This window comes from Octopus bimaculoides, chromosome 11 (assembly GCF_046866305.1).
Source record: "Octopus bimaculoides isolate indiv1 chromosome 11, ASM4686630v1, whole genome shotgun sequence".
Lineage (NCBI taxonomy): Eukaryota > Metazoa > Mollusca > Cephalopoda > Octopoda > Octopodidae > Octopus > Octopus bimaculoides.
Window position 1 is genome coordinate 23,626,739 of NC_142938.1, and position 20,681 is coordinate 23,647,419.

The 20,681-nt window shown below is 36.1% G+C and overlaps 2 protein-coding genes across 3 annotated transcripts in view; one reads left to right on the forward strand and one right to left on the reverse strand.

Moving 5' to 3' along the window:
* LOC106880015 (uncharacterized) overlaps positions 1-17,115 on the reverse strand; it is a 36,262-nt gene extending 19,147 nt beyond the window's left edge. Inside the window, exons 1-3 of one of the 2 annotated variants that reach the window (XM_014929808.3) lie at positions 16,553-17,115; positions 14,302-14,386; positions 1,694-2,110 (exon numbers count right to left, since the gene is read on the reverse strand). In XM_014929808.3, coding sequence (XP_014785294.1) covers positions 1,694-1,936 — 243 coding nt within the window. In that variant the 5' untranslated portion in view covers positions 1,937-2,110; positions 14,302-14,386; positions 16,553-17,115. Of the gene's footprint in view, positions 1-1,693; positions 2,111-14,301; positions 14,387-16,552 lie in introns of those variants that run through there. The other variant, XM_089359664.1, reaches the window with a different exon arrangement.
* Positions 17,116-17,219: 104 nt separating this feature from the next.
* The window catches only part of LOC106877761 (exportin-1), a 46,711-nt gene continuing 43,249 nt past the window's right edge, over positions 17,220-20,681 (forward strand). Inside the window, exon 1 of the mRNA XM_089359661.1 lies at positions 17,220-17,257. The gene's annotated coding sequence lies outside the window, so the exon portion shown is untranslated. The remainder of the gene's footprint in view (positions 17,258-20,681) is intronic.

Consider the following 20,681-nt stretch of genomic DNA (forward strand, 5'->3'; position numbering starts at 1 on the left):
CCCCTTTATATTTCAGGCTTTACCTTAGGGACCCCCTTATAAACACTTATAAAATTTATACATAAATATTTGCTTAAAATAACATATATTTTTACATTTATTTATTTAACAGTATTTAACAAATAGGTTTATTGTCAATTAAAAGATTTCGATTATAAAACATATATAAAATCAAATTGCCCATAAAAAGTATTTGCTGTCCATGGACCCCCTGTCTTGTCCTTGCAGACCCCCTGTGATCCGCGGACCACAGTTTGAAAGCCCCTGTTTTAGAACAACTAGTCATCATTTTATTGAATAATTAACCCTTTTTGTTATCATATTTCTGCTGAAATACACTGCCTTAGGTGTAGCCTCCTTCTCTCATATTGATATTTGCCATCAACCATGCTTCCACACTTGTTCCATTTACTACATTCACCCATCTCTAACCATTAATCACTCTCCTCTCACACTCTAATGAACTTGTCTACCCACCTTTCACAATTCTTTGTCCATATTGTCTCTTATACTCACCTTTTTACTCGAGAGTATGCTCTGACATCTTGTCACCACCATCATTGCCAACCAAAGCCTTGTGAGTAGATTTAGTAGATGGAAACTGAAAGAAGCCTATCACATATATGTATATGTGTGTGTGTGTGTATCTTTGCATTTATATTTGTCTTGCTACCACTACTTGAAAACCAGTGTTGGTTTGTTTACATCCCTATAACTTAGCAGTTCATCAAAAGTACCAGGCTTAAAAAATAAGTACTGGAGTCAGTTCGTTCAACTATCTCTTCAATGTGGTGCTCCAGTATGGCCACAGTCCAACGACTGAACCAAGTAAAAGAGAAAAAATAGAGACACTTAGATAAATGCATACACTTGCATGTGCGCATACACACACCTTGTACCTTGATGGTCCACACAGACATTTATTACCACTACTTTCACCTCTTCCCCATTCCAGCTTGATTCCTTCACCAGCTCTTCTAAGATGTGAGCAGCCACATAGACCCTTTTATAGCAAGAAACCTGTTCAGCTTTGACCCCTTCTCTCATACTTTGACCCTTTGTCTCCTGGCATAAAGCCACCTATCTTAGGGCTCTTGTCTTGCAAGCTGCATGGCAACCTCACTAGTGCAGGCTGCATGAAAAAAAACCCCACCCAGTACACACTGTAAAGTGATTGGTTTTAGGAAGGGTATCTAGCTGTAGAAACCATGCCACAAGTAGACAGTGGTCCATGATATAATCCTTGAACCGCTCAGTTCATCATACCATCCAACCTATGACAACATGGAACATAGACATTAAATGGTGATGATTTACATGCATGCACACACACACGTTCTCATATATGCATATGGGCATCCAGCTGTAGAAACTCTGCCAAATCAGATTGGAGCCTTGTGTAGCCATCTGGTTTCACCAGTCCTCAGTCAAATCGTCCAACCCATGCTAGCATGGAAAGCGGATGTTAAATGATGATGATGATGATGATGATGATGTCTGTCTATGATAAAAAAAGATAATAGTTTGCACTATTTAGATCCATCCAACTTATGATCCTTTATGCTAAGGCTGACTTACCTTTTGTCTCTTATTAGACTGACAAGGTAATGAAGTACTGAGGTTGATACACTTGCCTCAGCATGGCAGAAACCAACAAAAGAACTAAAGAATAATTAATGTAGTTGAATATTACCATATTTTGGAAATCTTGGAGATTGATAAGTACATAGTTTGTCGATTCTTCACCGGTGGTTATTTCAGGCACAGTTGTAAATGACATTTTGTTATCCAAAACAAATTCCATGGAATGAGTTGTAGCAGTCATAGTTTCTTTTGTGGTGGGCATGTTAGAATCTAACATAACAGGATTCTGAGTTATTTTCTCTGTATCTGCTTCATCAATATCTGTTTCCTTTTTGATAGTTTTTGCTGACATAGTAACTGGAGCAGAATCCACAGTGTCTTGATAGACTTCTGATTATGGAGGCACTGGTCTTTAGGCTGAATATAGTGTGTGTGGTTTTAAAAGAAAACCAATCACGTTTGGCAAGATGAATGGGTAACAATTTCATTGTATAAAACACTGCACCTTGCAAATGACAGCCAATATCTGCAAAAAACAAAAAAAACAAAGGGATAAAAATTACAAACTGAATTGCACTAATAACATAAATACTCAGAGCATGACTTGATAAGGAAGAATCTACATCAGCACCCAACCTGCTAGAAATTGCAGCTAAATCTTTCTCCAACCAGATACTACCATTTAAAAATGGAAACTTTGGATGATATGGTGTGGAGTGCATACTATGTCTGAGAGAGAGAGAGAGAGAGACAAGATAGCCATGATGGTATGCTTTTGATCACAAGTCTGCTTAATCAGGGCTGACCTATGGCTAAATGATAACAATGAACAAGGAGTATCAAGAAAATTTAAGATCAGCATTTATCATCAACATTAAGTTTTAACATTTTTTTCCACACATGTTTAAGTTGGTCAGGCTTCCAACTGAGCCTGACTAATTAATGTATCATCTTAGCTCTAAGATCTAATGGTTTTTGATAATTCTTCAACCATTTTGTAACCATATTTCTGTTGAAATTCACTGAAATTTTCCAAATTAATTTTAAAAATAAAGAAAAATTAGATAAAATAAATTTTGTCCTTATGAAGCTGATGGTTGAAGCATAAATTAACTTGAAATTTTGCAGGAAGGTTTTAATTTAGATATTTTGAAACAAGAAGTTTGTATAACAGAAAATGAGGTAGCTTCAAGAAGGTTGGTATCAAATGGGTTAAAATCAAGGTGGTTGAGAACTACAAGTGTTTCATTTCAAGTAATTATATTTTCTTATCAATAATTAAAATAAAAACAAAGGCGGTGAGCTGGCAGAATTGTTAGTGCGCTGGGCAGAATAGTTAGTGGCATTTTGTCTGTCTTTATGTCCTGAGTTCAAATTCTGCTGAGGCTGACTTTGTCTTTCATCCATTTGGAGTCAATGAAATAGGTACCAGTTGAGCACTGTGGGGTGATGTAATCAACTTAACTCCTACCCCAACTTGCTTGCCTTGTATCAACATTTGAAACCAATAATTACAAAAAAAAACAAAAAAACATTTGTATAAATGCAAAAAATACATTAAAAATAATTCCAATACTATAAGGTTTATAATACACTTTGATGTATATTGAGCTTTTAACCAGTTATCCTAACTAAAGGTAAATATATATACATAGTAGGTACAGTGTAGCCAAATGCTTAAGGAATTCACTTCACAATCATGAGGTCTTGGGTTTGATTCCACTCTGTGGCATCTTAGCAAATGTTATTTCTTTTATAGCCTTGGTTCAACCTATGTCTTGTGAGTGAAATTGAAGAAACAAACTGTATAGAAACTCATAGGGTGGATTGTACCTGTAAATTTATAACGTATAGCCTTGTTATACACTGTGTCATACTGATTCTGTCTGAGAATTAAGGTCACAGGTGTCTGTGGAAAGCTCAGCCACTTTCACATTAATACAGGAGCAGGTAAGTAAGTTGATTGAGCAACTGAACCTTCATCTACTGATATATATATATATACATACATACATAGACATATGCACACACACAGCTACCACCACTCATCATAGCTGACTATAGGTTTCTGCATTGAGAAAGTTCCTCTTCAAACAACAGGTGCAGGCCAGTGCATGGTGTATTTTTTTGTTGAGGAAGATAGCAGTTGCCAAGGCATGCACGCTTCCCCTCTCCTTGCCACTGATCTTGTCCAAGGGACAGGTAAGGTCAATACAGCTTGGTACCAGTGTAATTTGAGCCCCATCTGACTATCATCTGTTCCCCAACATGAAAAAACACTTGGCTAGGAACCAGTTTGACAAAGATGATGTCATATCTGCTGTTGATGACGTTTTTGACCAGCAGGATGAAAGCTTCTTTTCCAATGGGATCCAAGCACTGCAACACTGATGGAAGAAATGTGTGGACCGCAAAGGGGACTATGTTGAAAAATAAACCTCATTTGGTCACATTCCATGAGAGTATGTTGGTTATTCCATGAACTTTGCAGCTGACCCTCAAAGACATATATTGACAAAATTTCCTGTCTGTGGTTAGGGTTAGGGTTAGGAATCAATTAAATGTTTCTTTTATTTCAAGAACTACTGAAAACGTTGCAAGACACAACAAAAATTTTAGAAAAATAAATAAGTAAATGAGTGGAAACTTTACTAGTGAGTGTGTTAAATTATAAGGCACTAAAAGAGAATGACTCTCTCCAGACACAACAGATTATTTCAATATTGTTTTATCATTTTCCACATAATTTTTTCTTGAATATGTACTTATATTTCAATAAAACAAAATATTACTTATTCTAGGCATAAATCAGTGGGTCATGCACCCATAAATAATTGGCCTGTGTTTCAATGGCCAAACTGTCTCTTAAAAAAAAAACATTGAACATGGAATAAAATTATACCTACTATTTTGAACACTGAATTCTTTGTAATTCTTGATTTCTTTGAGTGCGAAATCGTGATGTGGAGTGCTAAGAGCACTGTCCGAGTGTGATCGTTGCCAGAGCAGCTGTCTGGCTTCCGTACCAGTGGCATGCAAATAGCACCATTTGAGCGTGATCGTTACCAGCGTCGCCTTCCTGGCACGTGAAAAGACATTCAAGCAAGGTCGTTGCCAGTGCGCTGGACTGGCTCCTGTGCAGGTGGCACATAAAATACGCCATTTTGAGTGTGGCCGTTGCCAGTACCGCCTGATTGGCCCTTGTGCTGGTGGCATGTAAAAGCACCCACTACACTCTCGGAATCGTTGGCGTTAGGAAGGGCATCCAGCTGTAGAAACTCTGCCAAATCAGATTGGAGCCTGGTGTAGCCATCTGGTTCGCCAATCCTCAGTCAAATCGTCCAACCCATGCTAGCATGGAAAGCGGATGTTAAACGATGATGATGATTGGACCTCTCTCTCACTCTCTGTCTCTCTTCACACACACAATGAAAAAAAATATGGTGTATGTAATTGAAATGGCATTCAATTAAAATTGCCATGTATGTATCATATTAAACATACAGACATACATTGTTAGAAGGCATGATGCAGTGGAATTGCCTGAGATAATATCCCTTCATTGACTTTGTGTTAAAAACATAATATATATCAGAGTGAGATGAACATCATACATGTATGCTACACAGATGCCCCCCCCCCTCTCTCTCTCTATATATATTTTTAGGGAGAGAGAGAGAGAGAGAGAGAGAGAGAGACACCTAATTTTTGGGTAGTATTAAAATATTTAATACAAGGATAATTAAAAAAACTAACAAATAAATATGCAATAAGAAAACAAAAACAATATCAGTCAATGACTAATTGTTTTTACCTCAATACTAGAAGAAAAAACAGTATACAAAAGAAAAAGTAAATAAATAAAACTGACAAACACAACAGTAAAGATTGATGAACTTGTCTGTTTTGTGAGTTTACTAGATGCCAAAGTTTCAGAACAGGTGGCAAGATGCGATCCCTATCCAATACATTGCAAGCATTAAAGAACAACCAATGTAAAATGATACAAATATACACAGAAGGTGGCAAGTTGGCAGAAACGTTACAAGGTCAACTTTGCCTTTCATCCTTTCGGGGTCGATTAAACAAGTACTGGGGTCGATATAATCAACTTAATCCATTTGTCTGTCCTTGTTTGTCCCCTCTGTGTGTAGCCCCTTGTGGGCAGTAAAGAAATAAGAAACGTTAGCATGCCGGGCGAAATACTTAGCGGTATTTCATCTGTCTTTACGTTCTGAGTTCAGATTCTGCCAAGGTCGACTTTGCCTTTCATTCTTTTGTGGATTGATAAATTAAGTACCAGTTGATCTAATTGACTAGCCCCCACCACCACCAATTTCAGGCTTTGTGCCTAGAGTAGAAAAGAATGAACACAGATATGATAGAAGTAAATAGTCATCCCATAAAACATGGTAATATGTTTATCTTAACTTGGAAAGGTTTATATTTTACATTAATTGACATTTTTGTTTCAGGTTATAGGAAAGTGGGTTATACATCATTAGATGTATACCTGACTTTCCTATATAAAATTAAGAATTAACGGAACGCTGAACTCCAGACTATCAACATAACAATTATTTATTTTAAGGTGGTTAATATATACATCTTTAGCTCTTGTTTGTTGAGACGTCTTCTGTGTGTGTGAGCATGGTTGTTGGGACGTTGGTATGTAGATGTGAGCGAGCTGTCTAGCGTAAGTTCAAAAGATGGAGAGAGACAGCTAAACACGTCCTTGCTCAATCGCTGGCCAGCAAGAAAGAGACAGAATGAAGCGGGAAAGCTTGGTTGTTGAATTCCACGCATGCGCACAGCGTTACTACAAGGTTTTATAAGTGACTGCTTAATCATGTCCTGTACAAAAGAAGCCTTGGAACTATCTGAATTTCAAAGAAGCCATATTGTGGGTCAATCTGAAGGTAGACATAGTCAGCATAAAATTGCAGCAAACCTTGAGATCCCACTTTCTACAATTAATAGAGTGATTGTGCAATTCATCAAAGAGGGAAAGGAGTCTATATTACCTTGCCTAGGTTGACCAGGGCTCTCTGACAGGACCCTTCTCTTTGTTAAGAGAAGTGTAGAGGATAATCCTCATTGCAAGGCTTCTGACATAGCATTGATGTCAGTCCCAGAACAGCTGTCAGGTGTCTCTACAAACCTGGTTACTATGGCAGAGCAGCAAGAAGGAAGCCATTTCTTTGACCAGCCAACATCAAGTGGAGAAAAGATTGGTCCAGTGAGACAGTTGGAGAGGCCACTAGCATTTTGGGACACTGTCATATTCTCTGATGAGTCCAGATTTGTTGTATTTTCTGACAGTGGTTGAATGTGGATCTGGAGACTCAGTGATCAAGAATCTGACGTGAAAAGATTGCAGCCAACAATGAAACATGGTGGCTATTCTGTGGTCTGTGGAGCAATGGTTGATGAGAGCTGGTGGAGTATGAGGGAAACATAAACTCAGATAAATATGTGTCCATATTGTAGAAAGGACTCCTTCCAATCTTCTCCAGTGGTGAAATGATTAAAGAACACTCTTTATTTATAGAAGGTGGGATTCCTTGTCACATGGCTAAAAAGACCCAAGACTAGTTGGAAGAGAATGGCATTAAAAAGCTTCCTTGGTCAAGCCAGTCACTAGATATGAACCCTATTGAATACCTCTGGGGAATAAAGGACTGGACACTTTGTAAAAAGAACAAGAAAGCATCCTCAAAGCCAGATCTTTTGGGATTACTGCATGAAACTTGGCAAGAAATTCCGCAAGAGAATATTTGTCATCTGATCAGTAGCATGCTTAATAAGGTACTTGCATTGAAAAATGCAAAGGGCATATCTACTACACATCAGATATTCACATTATAATAAGTAATGAATAATTTGAAAGTATAATTTCAGATTTAAATGAAATTTAATAATGATTATAAGGGTATCTTTTTACTTCTGTCATGTCTATCCACAAGATATCTATATATATAAAACTGAGAAAATGTGTGTCTGTCTGTATGTGTGCATCACTAAAACTGAAGAACTACCCAACCGATTTCATTCAAATTTTACTCATGCCTTACTTAGGGTCCATGGAGTGTCAGGGGCGAAAATAATTTTCAATTTCTTGCCTCATGCGAGCCTGGAGCAATCTCTTATCTCTTACACTGTTTCAGTATTATGTGTCAAAAGTAAAACAATAACATCTCTATTGTAATGTGAGATAATACTTTCAGTTTTAATAGTTTCACTATGTATTTATATACATGTTTGTATATATATATATATATATATATATATATACAGGTGTGGCTGTGTGCTAAGTAGCTTTTTTCCCAACCAAATGGTTCCGGGTTCAGTCCCACTGCGTGGCATCTTGGGCAAGTGTCTTTTACTATAGCCTTCAGCCGACCAAAGCCATGTCAGTGGATTTGGTTGACGGAAACTGAAAGAAGTCTGTCCTACATGTATTTATGTCTATGTTTGTTCTCCCTACCATCACTTAGAAACCAATGTTGGTGTGTTTACATCCCTGTAACTTAGCAGTTCGGCAGAAGATATTGATAGAATAAGCTCCAGGCTTACAAAGAATAAGTCCAGGATTTGATTTCTTCAACTAAAAGGCGGTACTCCAGCATGGTCACACTCAAATGACTGAAACAAGTAAAAGAGTAATATATATATATATATATATATATGGACGGTTTGACTGGAGTCTGGGAAGCCAGGAGGCTGCACCAGGCTCCAGTCTGATCTGGCAGTGTTTCTACAGTTGGATGCCCTTCCTAATGCCAACCACTCCATGAGTGTAGTGAGTGCTTTTTATGTGCCACCGGCACAGGGGCCAGAGGAGGCTGGAAAAAACCACGATCAGTTAGGTGCTTTTTACGTGCATCGGCCACATTCGGATGGTGCTTTTTTATGTGCTACCGGCACGGGTATCACAACTACAATTTCCTTATTTCTTTATTGCCCACAAGGGGCTAAACATAGAGGGGACCAAGAAGGACAGACAAAGGGATTAAGTCGATTACATCGACCCCAGTGTGTAATTGGTACTTAATTTATTGACCCCGAAAGATGAAAGGCAAAGTCGACCTTGGTGGAATTTGAACTCAGAACGTGACGGCAGACGAAATACCGCTAGGCATTTCACCCGGTGTGCTAACGTTTCTGCCAGCTCGCCACCTTCAAACTACAATTTCCATTTGATTTTTATATGTACATATATATATATGTGTGTGTGTGTGTATATATATATATTTATATATATATATATATATATATATATATATATATATAAAATACAAAATGGGACAAGAACGCAAAATGTCCAGACAGTTAAGTGATGCAAAAAGGGGACGACAAAACATCCAGATAGACGATACAAAGAAAACAAGGATGGCTCATTTGGAGTTTTCTTTCCTCAGTCGAGTTCCAGATTATCTTTGCAATTTCAGCTGGTTATACTCGAGATTGCTCCAATCTGGCCAGCACCAAGGAAAAAAACTAAGCCTAGAGCATTAAATTCCTTGGAAGAAAGCAGCGAATGTATATGAAAACAAGGACGGAAAAGAAATGGAGAATGTTACACAAATACAAATAACAGGTGTCTTTCGACTAAGGATGAATTAAATTAAGCTGGCATGTGAGGAAATAAAGCCTTATGGCAGGGATACAAGATTTCACAGGCACAGGGAGGAATATAGATGTTGCACAGATGACAGCCGAACCAAGAAAGATCAGGCTTGGCTGAACACTGGATATGTGGGGAGAGAAGAGAAAGAGGTAGAGGCAGAGGGACAGAAGAATTGAAGAGATGGGGAGAAAAAATGACAGGGACACAGTGAAGTGAAAAGAGGAAGGAAAGTGAGCAAGAAGAGAAGGTAGGGAAATGTGAAAGAGGGGGAACAAAAGAACGAAGAGTGGAATGAACAAATAAGCGTGAAAGGGCTGATAGAAAGAAAGAATAGAGTCGTACAAGATTTAGATAAATATATACTTACATATAAGCAACCAAAGTGTATTATGCTGCTATATATATATATATGTTTTTTGTTCTATGTGCGCCATAAATATCGCCATCCATTTAGAGAAAAATTTGTAGTTTAGAATCAGTAGTTTTTTGACTGCTATTTCTAAATTTTCAGTATGTTGGAGAAGCAACTCAATGCTAATCCCTGTATATTTACGATGATAAATGATTTTACCGATAAAGGTTTTTTTCATACTGAACTACTTGGCAAAATTGTTAATTATTAATTCTATTAGTAATTGACGATTCCCTGCCCTTATTCTTGTATAATATATATAAAAATACGAAATGGGACAAGAACGCAAAACTTCCCAACAGGTAGGTGATACAAAAAAGGGACATATATATATATGAATATTTAAAAAAAACTTAGTGAATAATAATTAAATTATTCCAGATTATCAGGATCTTTACTATTTTACACTTTACTAATGCAAAGCAAACAGTATCAATTATAATACCAATAGGACCACAACTTCAATTTCAGGACAACCTTATTTTCTGGAGTACACAGAGAAAGTTCTGGCCCCTTCTCTCATCTCCTGGCATAAAGCTGTTTCTCTTAAGGTTCATAGTCATGCAAGCTGCATGGTGACCTCATTAGAGATGGTGACATGAAAACAAGCATCCAGTGGATTGCAATGCAGTGCTTAGACTGGTTGGATCCTGTCAAACCCTTCCATACATGCTAGCATGTAACAGGTATGTTAAATAATGATATCAATAATGATATGCATATATGTGTGTGTGTGTGTGATGTGCACATTCTTTTGTACACCTGCTCAATCATGTCTGCCTTGAATGATGGGAAACAGTATAGAGTAGGAAGGACTCTATAGGACAAGGCACCCTCTCTAGTGCTAGTGCCATTATAAAATGCACTCAGTGCACCCTGTACAGTAGTTAGCATTTGGAAGGGTATTAAGCCAGAGAAAACATACCAAACAATGGAGTGAATGACAGATAGTGTTCTGACCTGTTTAGGTGGACAGTAGCTCCAAATGACTTGAACTGCAACAGCACATTTGATCCATGCCAGCATAGAAAGTGGATATAAATTGATGACTATACCTCATCCTCTTTCTCTATGATATGTATGTACATACATTAGTTCAAAGCTGATGATGCAATTTGTAGTTACTCAGTTTCTTTGCTTGTATTCATTCCTTCAAGCAACAAGGAAGACTTAGATACACACTCAAATACATATTTATACAAACCGGACCATGGCCATACTAAGACACTGACTTGAAGAGTTTCAGCTAGGTTGTTTTTTTTTTGTCTCAAGTACTTATTTTTAAGTCTGGAGCTTATCTCTTCAAACCCTGTTTGTCAAACCACCAAATCACAAGACATATACAAACAGACAAAGACAACTGTTTCCATTCTACCCAGTGTTGCTCATAAGATATAGGTCAACCTAAAGGTATAGGAAAATATATTTGCCTTGATGCCATACAAAAAGACCAAATCAATAACCAAAGGCTTATAAAGCAAACTTCTTAATAACATACCCATACTTGTGTATATTATACATTATCATCATTTTTATGCTTGTTTTCCTATGTTGGCATGAATTGGATGGGTCTTCAGCAGAGCATCTCCGTATTTGTTGTCTCCCTTTTGAGATCAGTTTTCATCCCCTCTTCCTCTGCTGCAAGTTCTTATCTCTTGGACCATTTAATATTTTGACCCATTGGTCTCCATATGCATCAAATGTTCATATCAGCTCCAGTCTTTCAGTATGCATACTACATCTGATTCCTGTTATGCCCAGTTTTTTTCTCTCAGCTTATTTGTGCTCTATCTTTGATGAACAATTATCATTACATATCCAGAAAAGCACATTCACTTTATTTCTTCCCTGCTTTTACACTTCCTCTTGCATCCACTGCTCATGTTTCACTACCATGCAACATCACACTTCATACCCTAGCATCAAACAATCCACCCTTCACTTGCAGAAAAAAAACAAAAAAACCTGTTGCCAGCAGCGGTAACTGCCCATTGAATTTTCTTTAGCCTGTTCTAACTTTGTTTCTTATGTTTTCAGAATATCCACCTTCATTGCTAATTAGGTTACCTAGAGAACAACAGCTATCAACTACTCCTAAGGAGCCTTCCAAGTATTTGAAAGCAATATTTTCTATATGTCCTAACTGCTACTACTCCACTTCATCTGCTACATAGTCTTTCTTCTATCATCCAGTCTGTGAGCTCATAGTTTACAAAGGATTTACCTCCTCTTTTCCATGTACATTGAGCAAAACTCCTTCCCTAGTAACAGTAAAGCTGTCTCTTTTCTTGCTAAGACTTTGTCTTTGCTTCAGTCCACAAGAATCTCCTAGCTTTGGCACAGGAATCTCCTATGCTGTCACCTTTGGGCTACATTGGTATTTTGCCCCTTGAACTGGAAACTTTCTCTCTTATTGCTGTACGAACAGATGGAATGCTGTTCCTGGTCCACTTACACTGAATCGCAAAAGGAACGCGAGACCTGTGTGACTGTGAAATATGTTTTAATTTCATTACGTCAGAGATAAATCTGATAAAGTCAATTTCTTGGATGCACTTTGACCACAGTCTATGGGTTGTTAAGTATTCTGGTAGTGGGTGGATATAGTACATCGAGATTGTAGGGTGTGACATGTTCAGTATCATGTATGCCCTCCCTGAGTGTTCAAAACGGTCATACATGAGGCGGTTCACAAAAGCCATTGGCACCTGTACCCACACCCCGAGGAAAGCTACCTCCAGTTCCACATGAGTTGTTGGCCTTGGGACCACCTGGTTCAGCCGTCTCCAGATTTCACCCCACAGGTGTTCAAATCTGGGCTGAAAGCCAGCCATGGCATGTGCATTTCGGTTTTCATGACAGTTGTTTGCAACTGTCACCCACAGCATTCAATGTAGCTGTGTTTTGGTTTCTTGTTTCAGGGAAAGCTGAAAGGTTACCTGCAATTTGGGTCTCAACCATAAACCAGTATGTCTTGGAATATTTACACTTATCTCCCCGAAATAAATTCTCAGAATTTACTATATAAAAAATGACCTTTCAAAAAAATCGTTTCTTTTGTGATTCAGTGTATTATCAATTCTGGTGCCTCTTAATTTTTGTTTATACTCACACACTTTTCTTCCTGTACATTAACAACTTGCTCATTGTCACCTTTAACAAAGCTCACATTTATGCAAATGAAATTAGCCTTTACTTCTCCTTAACCTTCTTTACACAGAAGTTACCACACATCATGTTCAATCTGTACTCCCATCATGACAATCTCCTGCCTCACCCAGTCTATATTCTTAGACAGGGTCCTGCGCATGACTTTAAACTGCATCTGAGAGTGGAGCCCTGGTTTGGAAGTTCTAGGATTTTGAGTAGTGTGGGACTACTTCTTATACACTATTGTTCCAAGGTTTACTCTGACCTGGAATAGTAACAACTGTCAGGGTCCCAGTGATGGTTTAATTAGCATAATAGGGCTTGTCTACCAATGTATGTGAAGACTGGATTCAACGAACTCTGCAGAAAAAAACTTTCATGGTTCAGCAGAGAAGGTGGCTGCAGCAATGTATTGCTGAGTGCAGAGAGCAAGATGAAGCAATTAAGACATGTTGGTCATTTACTGCACCCGTCTTTATCCCCAGTCGTCTTGACACAACATTGAAGATGATCATGGACGGGAAAAGTAAGGTTGACTGTGCACAACTCTTTTTCACTTTAAGCAAAGTCACCGTTCAAGTGATCAATCATTCTCTAGGTTCTCGTCCCTCCGACAGATGAACGTGACAAAGCATAATGAAAATATCGCTACAAATTCTAGGTCTTACAATGACTGACGATCTCTCCTGGTGATCCTTTATTGATAACAGCAAAATATGCTACCTCAAAACTAACTCAAGTGAGAGATTTAAATAAACCACTACTTCCTCATCTGGGACGATGTTAAAGAGACTCATGTAAACAACGTGGACTACATCCAATATAAAGTAGTCAGCTTGACTGGAAGAACAGCTTAATCACCAACCAATACACTGTGTCATCATTCTGCTTTTCAACGGCTACTACATCAGACTCTGCTCTTCTAAGTTAACTAGTTGCATACCACGATACTTTTCTTTTTCCCATGTCACCCAGCAAGTGTATGTATAAACATACAAACACGCGTATATACATGTATAGGATATATAGGTATATATACACAAACATAGATGCGCACAGATTTTTATAAATGCACATGCATATACATACTTGTACACACACATATTTTTATATATCAACTAGTGACTGACTTGTTTACGTATAGCAGTTATCACCAATATTTATAATTTTAATACGATATAATTAAAATGGTTACAGTAATTAAAATGTGAAGTAGCCAGTTATAGTTACGGTGATTGCTTTTATTGAAGTCTAGCTAGTATTTGGTATGACAACAGTAGTTCTTCTTTAAGATACCGTAGTTTTTAAATGGGAATAAATAATACAAAATATAACCCAGCCATTCTGCATGACTTAGTGAATAATGTACGAGTAATAAGAGCCGACAGCAACTATAATTATTATTGTTATACGAAGGTCGAACTTCGAACTAAGTTTCTTTTAATTCCATTTAAGTTGCGGTGTTTGGTAGAAGAGAGAGACGATGGAATGAATGAAAAGGTTAAGAAAAAGTCACTCTACTCACTTCAAAGGAAGTATGGAAATTATGGGCTGCAGTCATGTCGGAAAGTTTAGCAATAAACGTGTAGGAGACGAAGTGGGGGAGGAAGCTAGAAGTAAGAGAAAGGAGGAGGTACAAATGAGGAATAAAGAGGAAGAGGTAGTAATAAGGGGTGAGGAAGAGGAGAATCAGAAAGCAGTACAAACGAAATCTTGACTTGTAAAGTCCCTTCTTCCTCCTCCTCCTTATTTTAAGTAACAGCTGGTTGAATTTTTAAATAAATATTTAATATTTGATTGTCAGGTAACAAAGATAAAAAAAAATCAATAACATAACGGAAAAGACTGAAATTGAAACAAATACACGAAAATAACAAAAAAATGAAGAATTAGTGATAAGTGAGAAGCTAAAAGAAAGTGTTTGTTGGTAACAAGCGATAACAATAAAACAACTTATTGTTGGTGAATGCGCGCGCGCCTTTATGACGAAAGTAGTAAATCGGTTGGAAAGATAAAATATTCCCTGATCAATTTCTTAATTTTAACGAAAGCAGCAAAGAATATACGAATAAAAGATGTCAATATATCTTTAATTTTATGTGGAGTAATTGATATAATGTAGTAAACAAAATAATAATGTAAAAGACAGAATAAATGAGAGCTGTGATCGATGTAAATAAATCGGGTGTATTGATACAAAATAGAGATTGGGCGGTCAGTTTGGATTGAGAAAAAACCGGTTCGAGATGGTTTTCGAGCTGAATGGCGCTTTTGAATGTTTACAGATTTTGGCACACTTTTGTTTTTGTAATTCTCTATCTTGGTTGTTTATCTGCTAATATATTTTTCTGTTAATGAATTCACAAATAAAATAATATAAATTAAAAAAAAAATCTTTATTATATTCTGAAAACATTTTTTTTAAAGAATAATTTTTTTCTTTCAAGTAAAATAATTAATTTCGGATTTTATGACGAGAAGGGTATTCATATTGCTTTATTTATAAAAGAAAACGAAAAAAAAAGCTAGTTTGAAGAAATGAGGATAGTGTAAAATATATTGATAGTTTTTTTTTTTAAAGCGAGGGAATTAATTTCTGAAAAATACTTGCGTATACACACATCACGTGTGTACGGATTTATTTGTGTGTGTATATATATATATATTTTATTTGTATATTAAGTATGTGAATACAAAAGTACATAATTATTTGTGTATATTACGTTTTCATGTAGACAAGTTTACCCACCCAGTCAACCCTGATTGAGCAGTACTACTATGATAAAGATTATTACAATCTCGATCATGTTGCATTTTTTTTTTAGGGTTACGTCTGAGCGTACATTATCTAAAGTGTTCTTTAGTAATTTAGAGGTGGTTTGATTGCTATTTAATTAACGTATGGCTATGACATACAGTTATAAACACACTAGAAATCGCAGCTCCAGTGTCAAAAGTGGTTGGCAACAACTTCAGTTTAACACATTTTAATGAATGATTAATTTGAGTTTGAATAAAAATATGCTTATATAAATTTATATTTGGTAGTAAAAGAATGAGAAAAAAAGACGGACGTAATGGTCGAAAGAGAGTTAAACAGAAAAAGCTATGAGTAAGCAAACGGATCCAATCAGAAAGAGACCGTTAGAACCAGAAAAAACCAGTTAGGACCATGTTGGGTGTCTGCATCGTAGACACAAAGTGAGGGTACTACTTCGTCTGCTCTTAATTTCACACTATTATTCTCAATTACGACTTCTTTTGCTCATTATTAAATTTCCTTTGCTATCGTTTTCGTTTCTCTGTATCTTACTATACTATGTTTTCTTTTTAAAATCCTCTTCATCTTTCTAATCTTTTTTTTACTTAACTTATAGCCTACTTTTCTCATTCTATATTCCTTTTTCTCTCATATATACTCATGTTTCTTTGCTTTCTCTTTTCTCATCTACTTCGGGTTGACGTTTTAAGTGACAGATAGATTCATACATAACTGCGACGTACATGGTGGTGTTTTCCTTTCATTATCAACGAAATAAATGCAATTAAATACATTTCAAGCCTTTCCACCAGTTTGGATCAAAAATTTCTTTAAAATCCAAGAGTAAATGTTAAGAAAAAGATGACAACCACAACTCTTAATATTTATTTATTTACATTTCAACATTACGTCATTATGAATGTGCTTCTCATTCATTGTTAATTGGGTTTTGTAAAAGAATATCAAAAATAAAGCAAAACAATACACACATATATATATATGGAACTAAACTAACATTCTATTACTGGTTTCAGACATTGGGTTGTGGTCATGCTGGGGCACCGCCTAGACAGGTTGTAGTCGGTCCTGCTATTTTATCGAATTCTGTCGAAACGCGAAGTTTCTTTTTTATGTTACTTGTTAATCTTCAAGTTTTGTGAATGTTGGCTCCGATCGAGAAAACCTATAATTAAAAGCGTTCTGACCAGGATCACTTTGTTTCTTTTTCGTCTTCCAAGTAATACAATTACATTGTTCATCGTATTAAAAGATGGTAATAAGTCATTTAAAAGAGATTCAGCTGTTATTTCTGGCAGGTCTATCGCCTGAGTACATTGTTGATTTTAGGTGTTCCTGTCATAATCACTGTCTGTTTTTCAGACGTAGTACTACATTATTAAATGTAGTCTTCTGTTTATTTACTGAAGACAGTACGGCGTTACTTCTAGAAAGTCAATCAACCAATTCCAACAAAGTCTGTTGACTATTTATATAAAGTTTGTGATGCGATTCAAACATTCTCATTCCATACTTCGTGTCCAACACACTTTACTTCTACGAAAGTAATTTCGTCTATGCAAATGTTATCGACGGAATATTTCGAACGAGGCTCCGAGCAGACACGGAAATGACCGAAGCTGGTTGGCATGTACCAGTTTCAACCGGTTGCAAAGGGTTGCTTTACTCAGAGGTGTCGTCGAGACGGAGTGGACTAGTAACGGTAAGATTTCTAAAATGGTCTTCTTGCATGACACTCTCGTTTGTTTTGATGAATGTTTTCGTTTTTTCTATAACTTTAAATAAATCTTCTCTAAACTTGAATCATGTTGTAATTATGGGCGCCGCCATGTTGCTCAAGTAAACAACGGAAGCGCGTTTGATTCGTCTAGTGGTATCGAAGGTACGCGAATAAAAAGGTCAACAACAAACTGTGAACACGTATGTAAGGTCCAGTTGGACGTTGCTTGGTCGTTACTACTTCCTAACATGGACCAGATTTAGTCAGCGGTTATCCTAATGTGTCTTTACTTTATCAGCTTTATCGCTACATGTGCGTGCGTGTGTCTGAAACTAGGTGGAGGAGGAGGAATCCCGTGGTGGTCCCCCATTTTGTAACAACAATATCCACAAACCATACAGACCTGACAATTAAATTATTTCACATCTCAACCATCGTCTCTTCCTTTCGCTATTTCTGTTTACCTAGCTCTGTTGTGTCGGTGGATGAAAAGAAATAATCAAAATCGATAATTGAACTGGCCACCACTGACTTGTATGGTGCATCATTCTCTCTCTCTCTCTTTAGCAATGTACTTTTAAAACCACAATTCATCAACGTTTAAAGAAATATTTTCTAGCAACTCACCATTTATCTTCTGCTGTCTCTCATGAAATGAAATCACTAGTTCGATATACAATCATCTAGTTTTCCAATTGTCACGTTCATATTTAACACACATATATATAGTTCACACACACACATGTATGTGTATATAAAATATGAACGATAACCAAACCCCTACTGACCCTTCATGTGTTTGCAAGCTCTGTCTGTATATATATATATATATATATATATATATATATATATATATATATATATATATATATATGGCGAAGGGAAAGCATACACACATAGTGCATTTAAATGCATGAAGGGCTAAGGTTTGATTATCGGTCATATTTATACATACTACAAATATACGAAGGGTTAAGGTTTTGGTGCTCTACCCCGATTTCTTTCTTAGCAGAGAAAATAAACAACCAACGTTTGCATTGGTTTCTAACATGTTTCCAAGCATAAACCAAAGGGAATCGCATTCATACTGATATTTTTTTTATACTCTAAAATACATTTAATTTCAATAATTTTTCAAAAGATGTTAAGACAAATGAAGAATTGAGAATTATTTTCATGTGGGGGATCAAGATTTTTACTGGAGGTGAAATGAGATTTAGAGAACGTAAGACGGGGTAGGGAAGAAAACAAAACCCTTTATTTCTGTTTAATTTTCATAATCATGTCTCCATAATTTCACTTTCTAGTAAATAATATTTCGAATTTGTGAAAAATGTTGCTTTTTTTTGTCTCTCTCATTATTGTGATTGATAACTTTAAAAATGTCCTTAAATATTTTCAAGAGCGATCTTGTTTGATTTTAAAATGGAATTGAGAAGGGTATATATATATGTATATAGTTACTTGCTTGGGTTAATGACTTCGAAGTTAAAAAATCCATTCCAAGCTCCATTGATTCGTATGTGCAAAAAGCTTCTCAGCAGATCACGAAGTCAGTGATCAAACAAAATACAAAGTATTCTATAAGATCACAGTCAATCGTTATAGAGTCTATTAGTCTATACAGACTTACATATATATATATACACACAGTAGATCTTAATATACATTTTTATAAAAATTTTCTAATGAATAACTATAAGATATTCGGAAGCCTCTGTCGTTTGTTGTTTACATGACCCACGTGTGAGAGATAAAACGTTTTCTAATGCCACATATATATATATATATATATATATATATATATATATATATATGTGTGTGTGTGTGTTTATGTATACTCTAGCTTACACTAGACATTTTTTAAATGTCTTTGAAAATGTTTAAAATTAATTTCAAGTGATTCCTAAATTGAATATCGGGACACAAGTTTTAAAGGCTCTCTTGAAAACCTATTCCTTATTGAACATTTTGTTTGCCTTACCATGGTAGTTGTAAAATATATACTTACTTTCTTTTTAGTTATATATATACACATTCGTTTTTAGTTTTATATTATGCTTCCTTTTTTTCTTATATGAACATTAGCAGTCCCTTAATTTACTTCCTAAAACTGGTATTTTAAATGGAATGGCTGTCATGCAGTAATAATAGCAAATATTTCGTTCATTAATGTTGAAATTCGTTTGATTCTCTTTACAACAGTTTTCATTATAAGACAGTTATTTAATTGGAATCATTTTTTCTTTACACCAAATACTCTTATTTCACAATTTTCAAGAAATTCCTAAATGAAATTTCGAAATAATCACCTCTTCCAATCATTGATAGTGTTCGAAGAAAACGACATGTAAAAAAATGCTTATCGATCTGATTTGCTCCCTTTCAAAACAAACACTGGTGCTTTAACCTTGTTTTCTGTCAAATAATAGAATCGTGGCTGATTAACTATTTTAGAGTCGTCTGTCAGCTATTAAGTCTTCTCTGAGCGGGAGAATGGTAAAAACGGTCGCCGTAGCCCCTCCTCCTCCTCCTCTCTCACAAACACTTTCTCTTTTTGTCATTCTTTATAATCGGAAATTTCCATTACTGCTCTCTGCTGAAATCCCATCTAAGTTCTCTTTAAAAGCGCCAAATTCTTCAAGCTACCTGTTATTATGATGGTGTGTGATCCCACCGCGAACTTCGATCGCACAGAGCTTATTTAGCAAAGGCAGTCCAGCCGTAACCACCCCGTCGTCATTTTAGAGCCATGTAGGACTATATTTATCTAATGCGTCTTTTATTTAGTATAGTTGCGTGTACATTGAAGGAGATTTGGTTATTTCTCGCATGTCGAACGACTACATTAGACTCACTTATTGTATGTGTATATATATATATATATATATGTATGAATGTGACGTGTATAAATGAATCTTTCTTTCTTGTTGAAGACGACGTTGATTTTTGACCAAATAAGAATAGCAAAATAGTAGTATGTTTACTTGTAATATAGAAAATAGAGTAGTAAAATAAGTTTCCGACTTCAAGCGAATTTTATTTAATTTTTTCTCGCCGTTAAAAAGCATATTAAAAGGTTTCTTATTTTTGTGTATTTTCTCCTCTTTAAATATCCTGCCATTACAGGGTAAACACAACTTTTAAAATACTTCTATATTCACTATTTGGTAGAATAATATTAACGTCGAATTTTACGTCTTTAACACAGATTACCGCAGCTTATGGTTATGTAAAAAAAAAGTATCTCACTACGTTTCAATTAAGAAAACGCTGTAGGAAAGTTACCAAGTATAATATATATATGAGTAGCGCGCGTGTGTGTATGAATATATGTCGCAGTTTCGCCAGTCTCTCTATTTTACACTTTCTCTTAGTGCCTGTAATTAATGTCAATTTATTGACA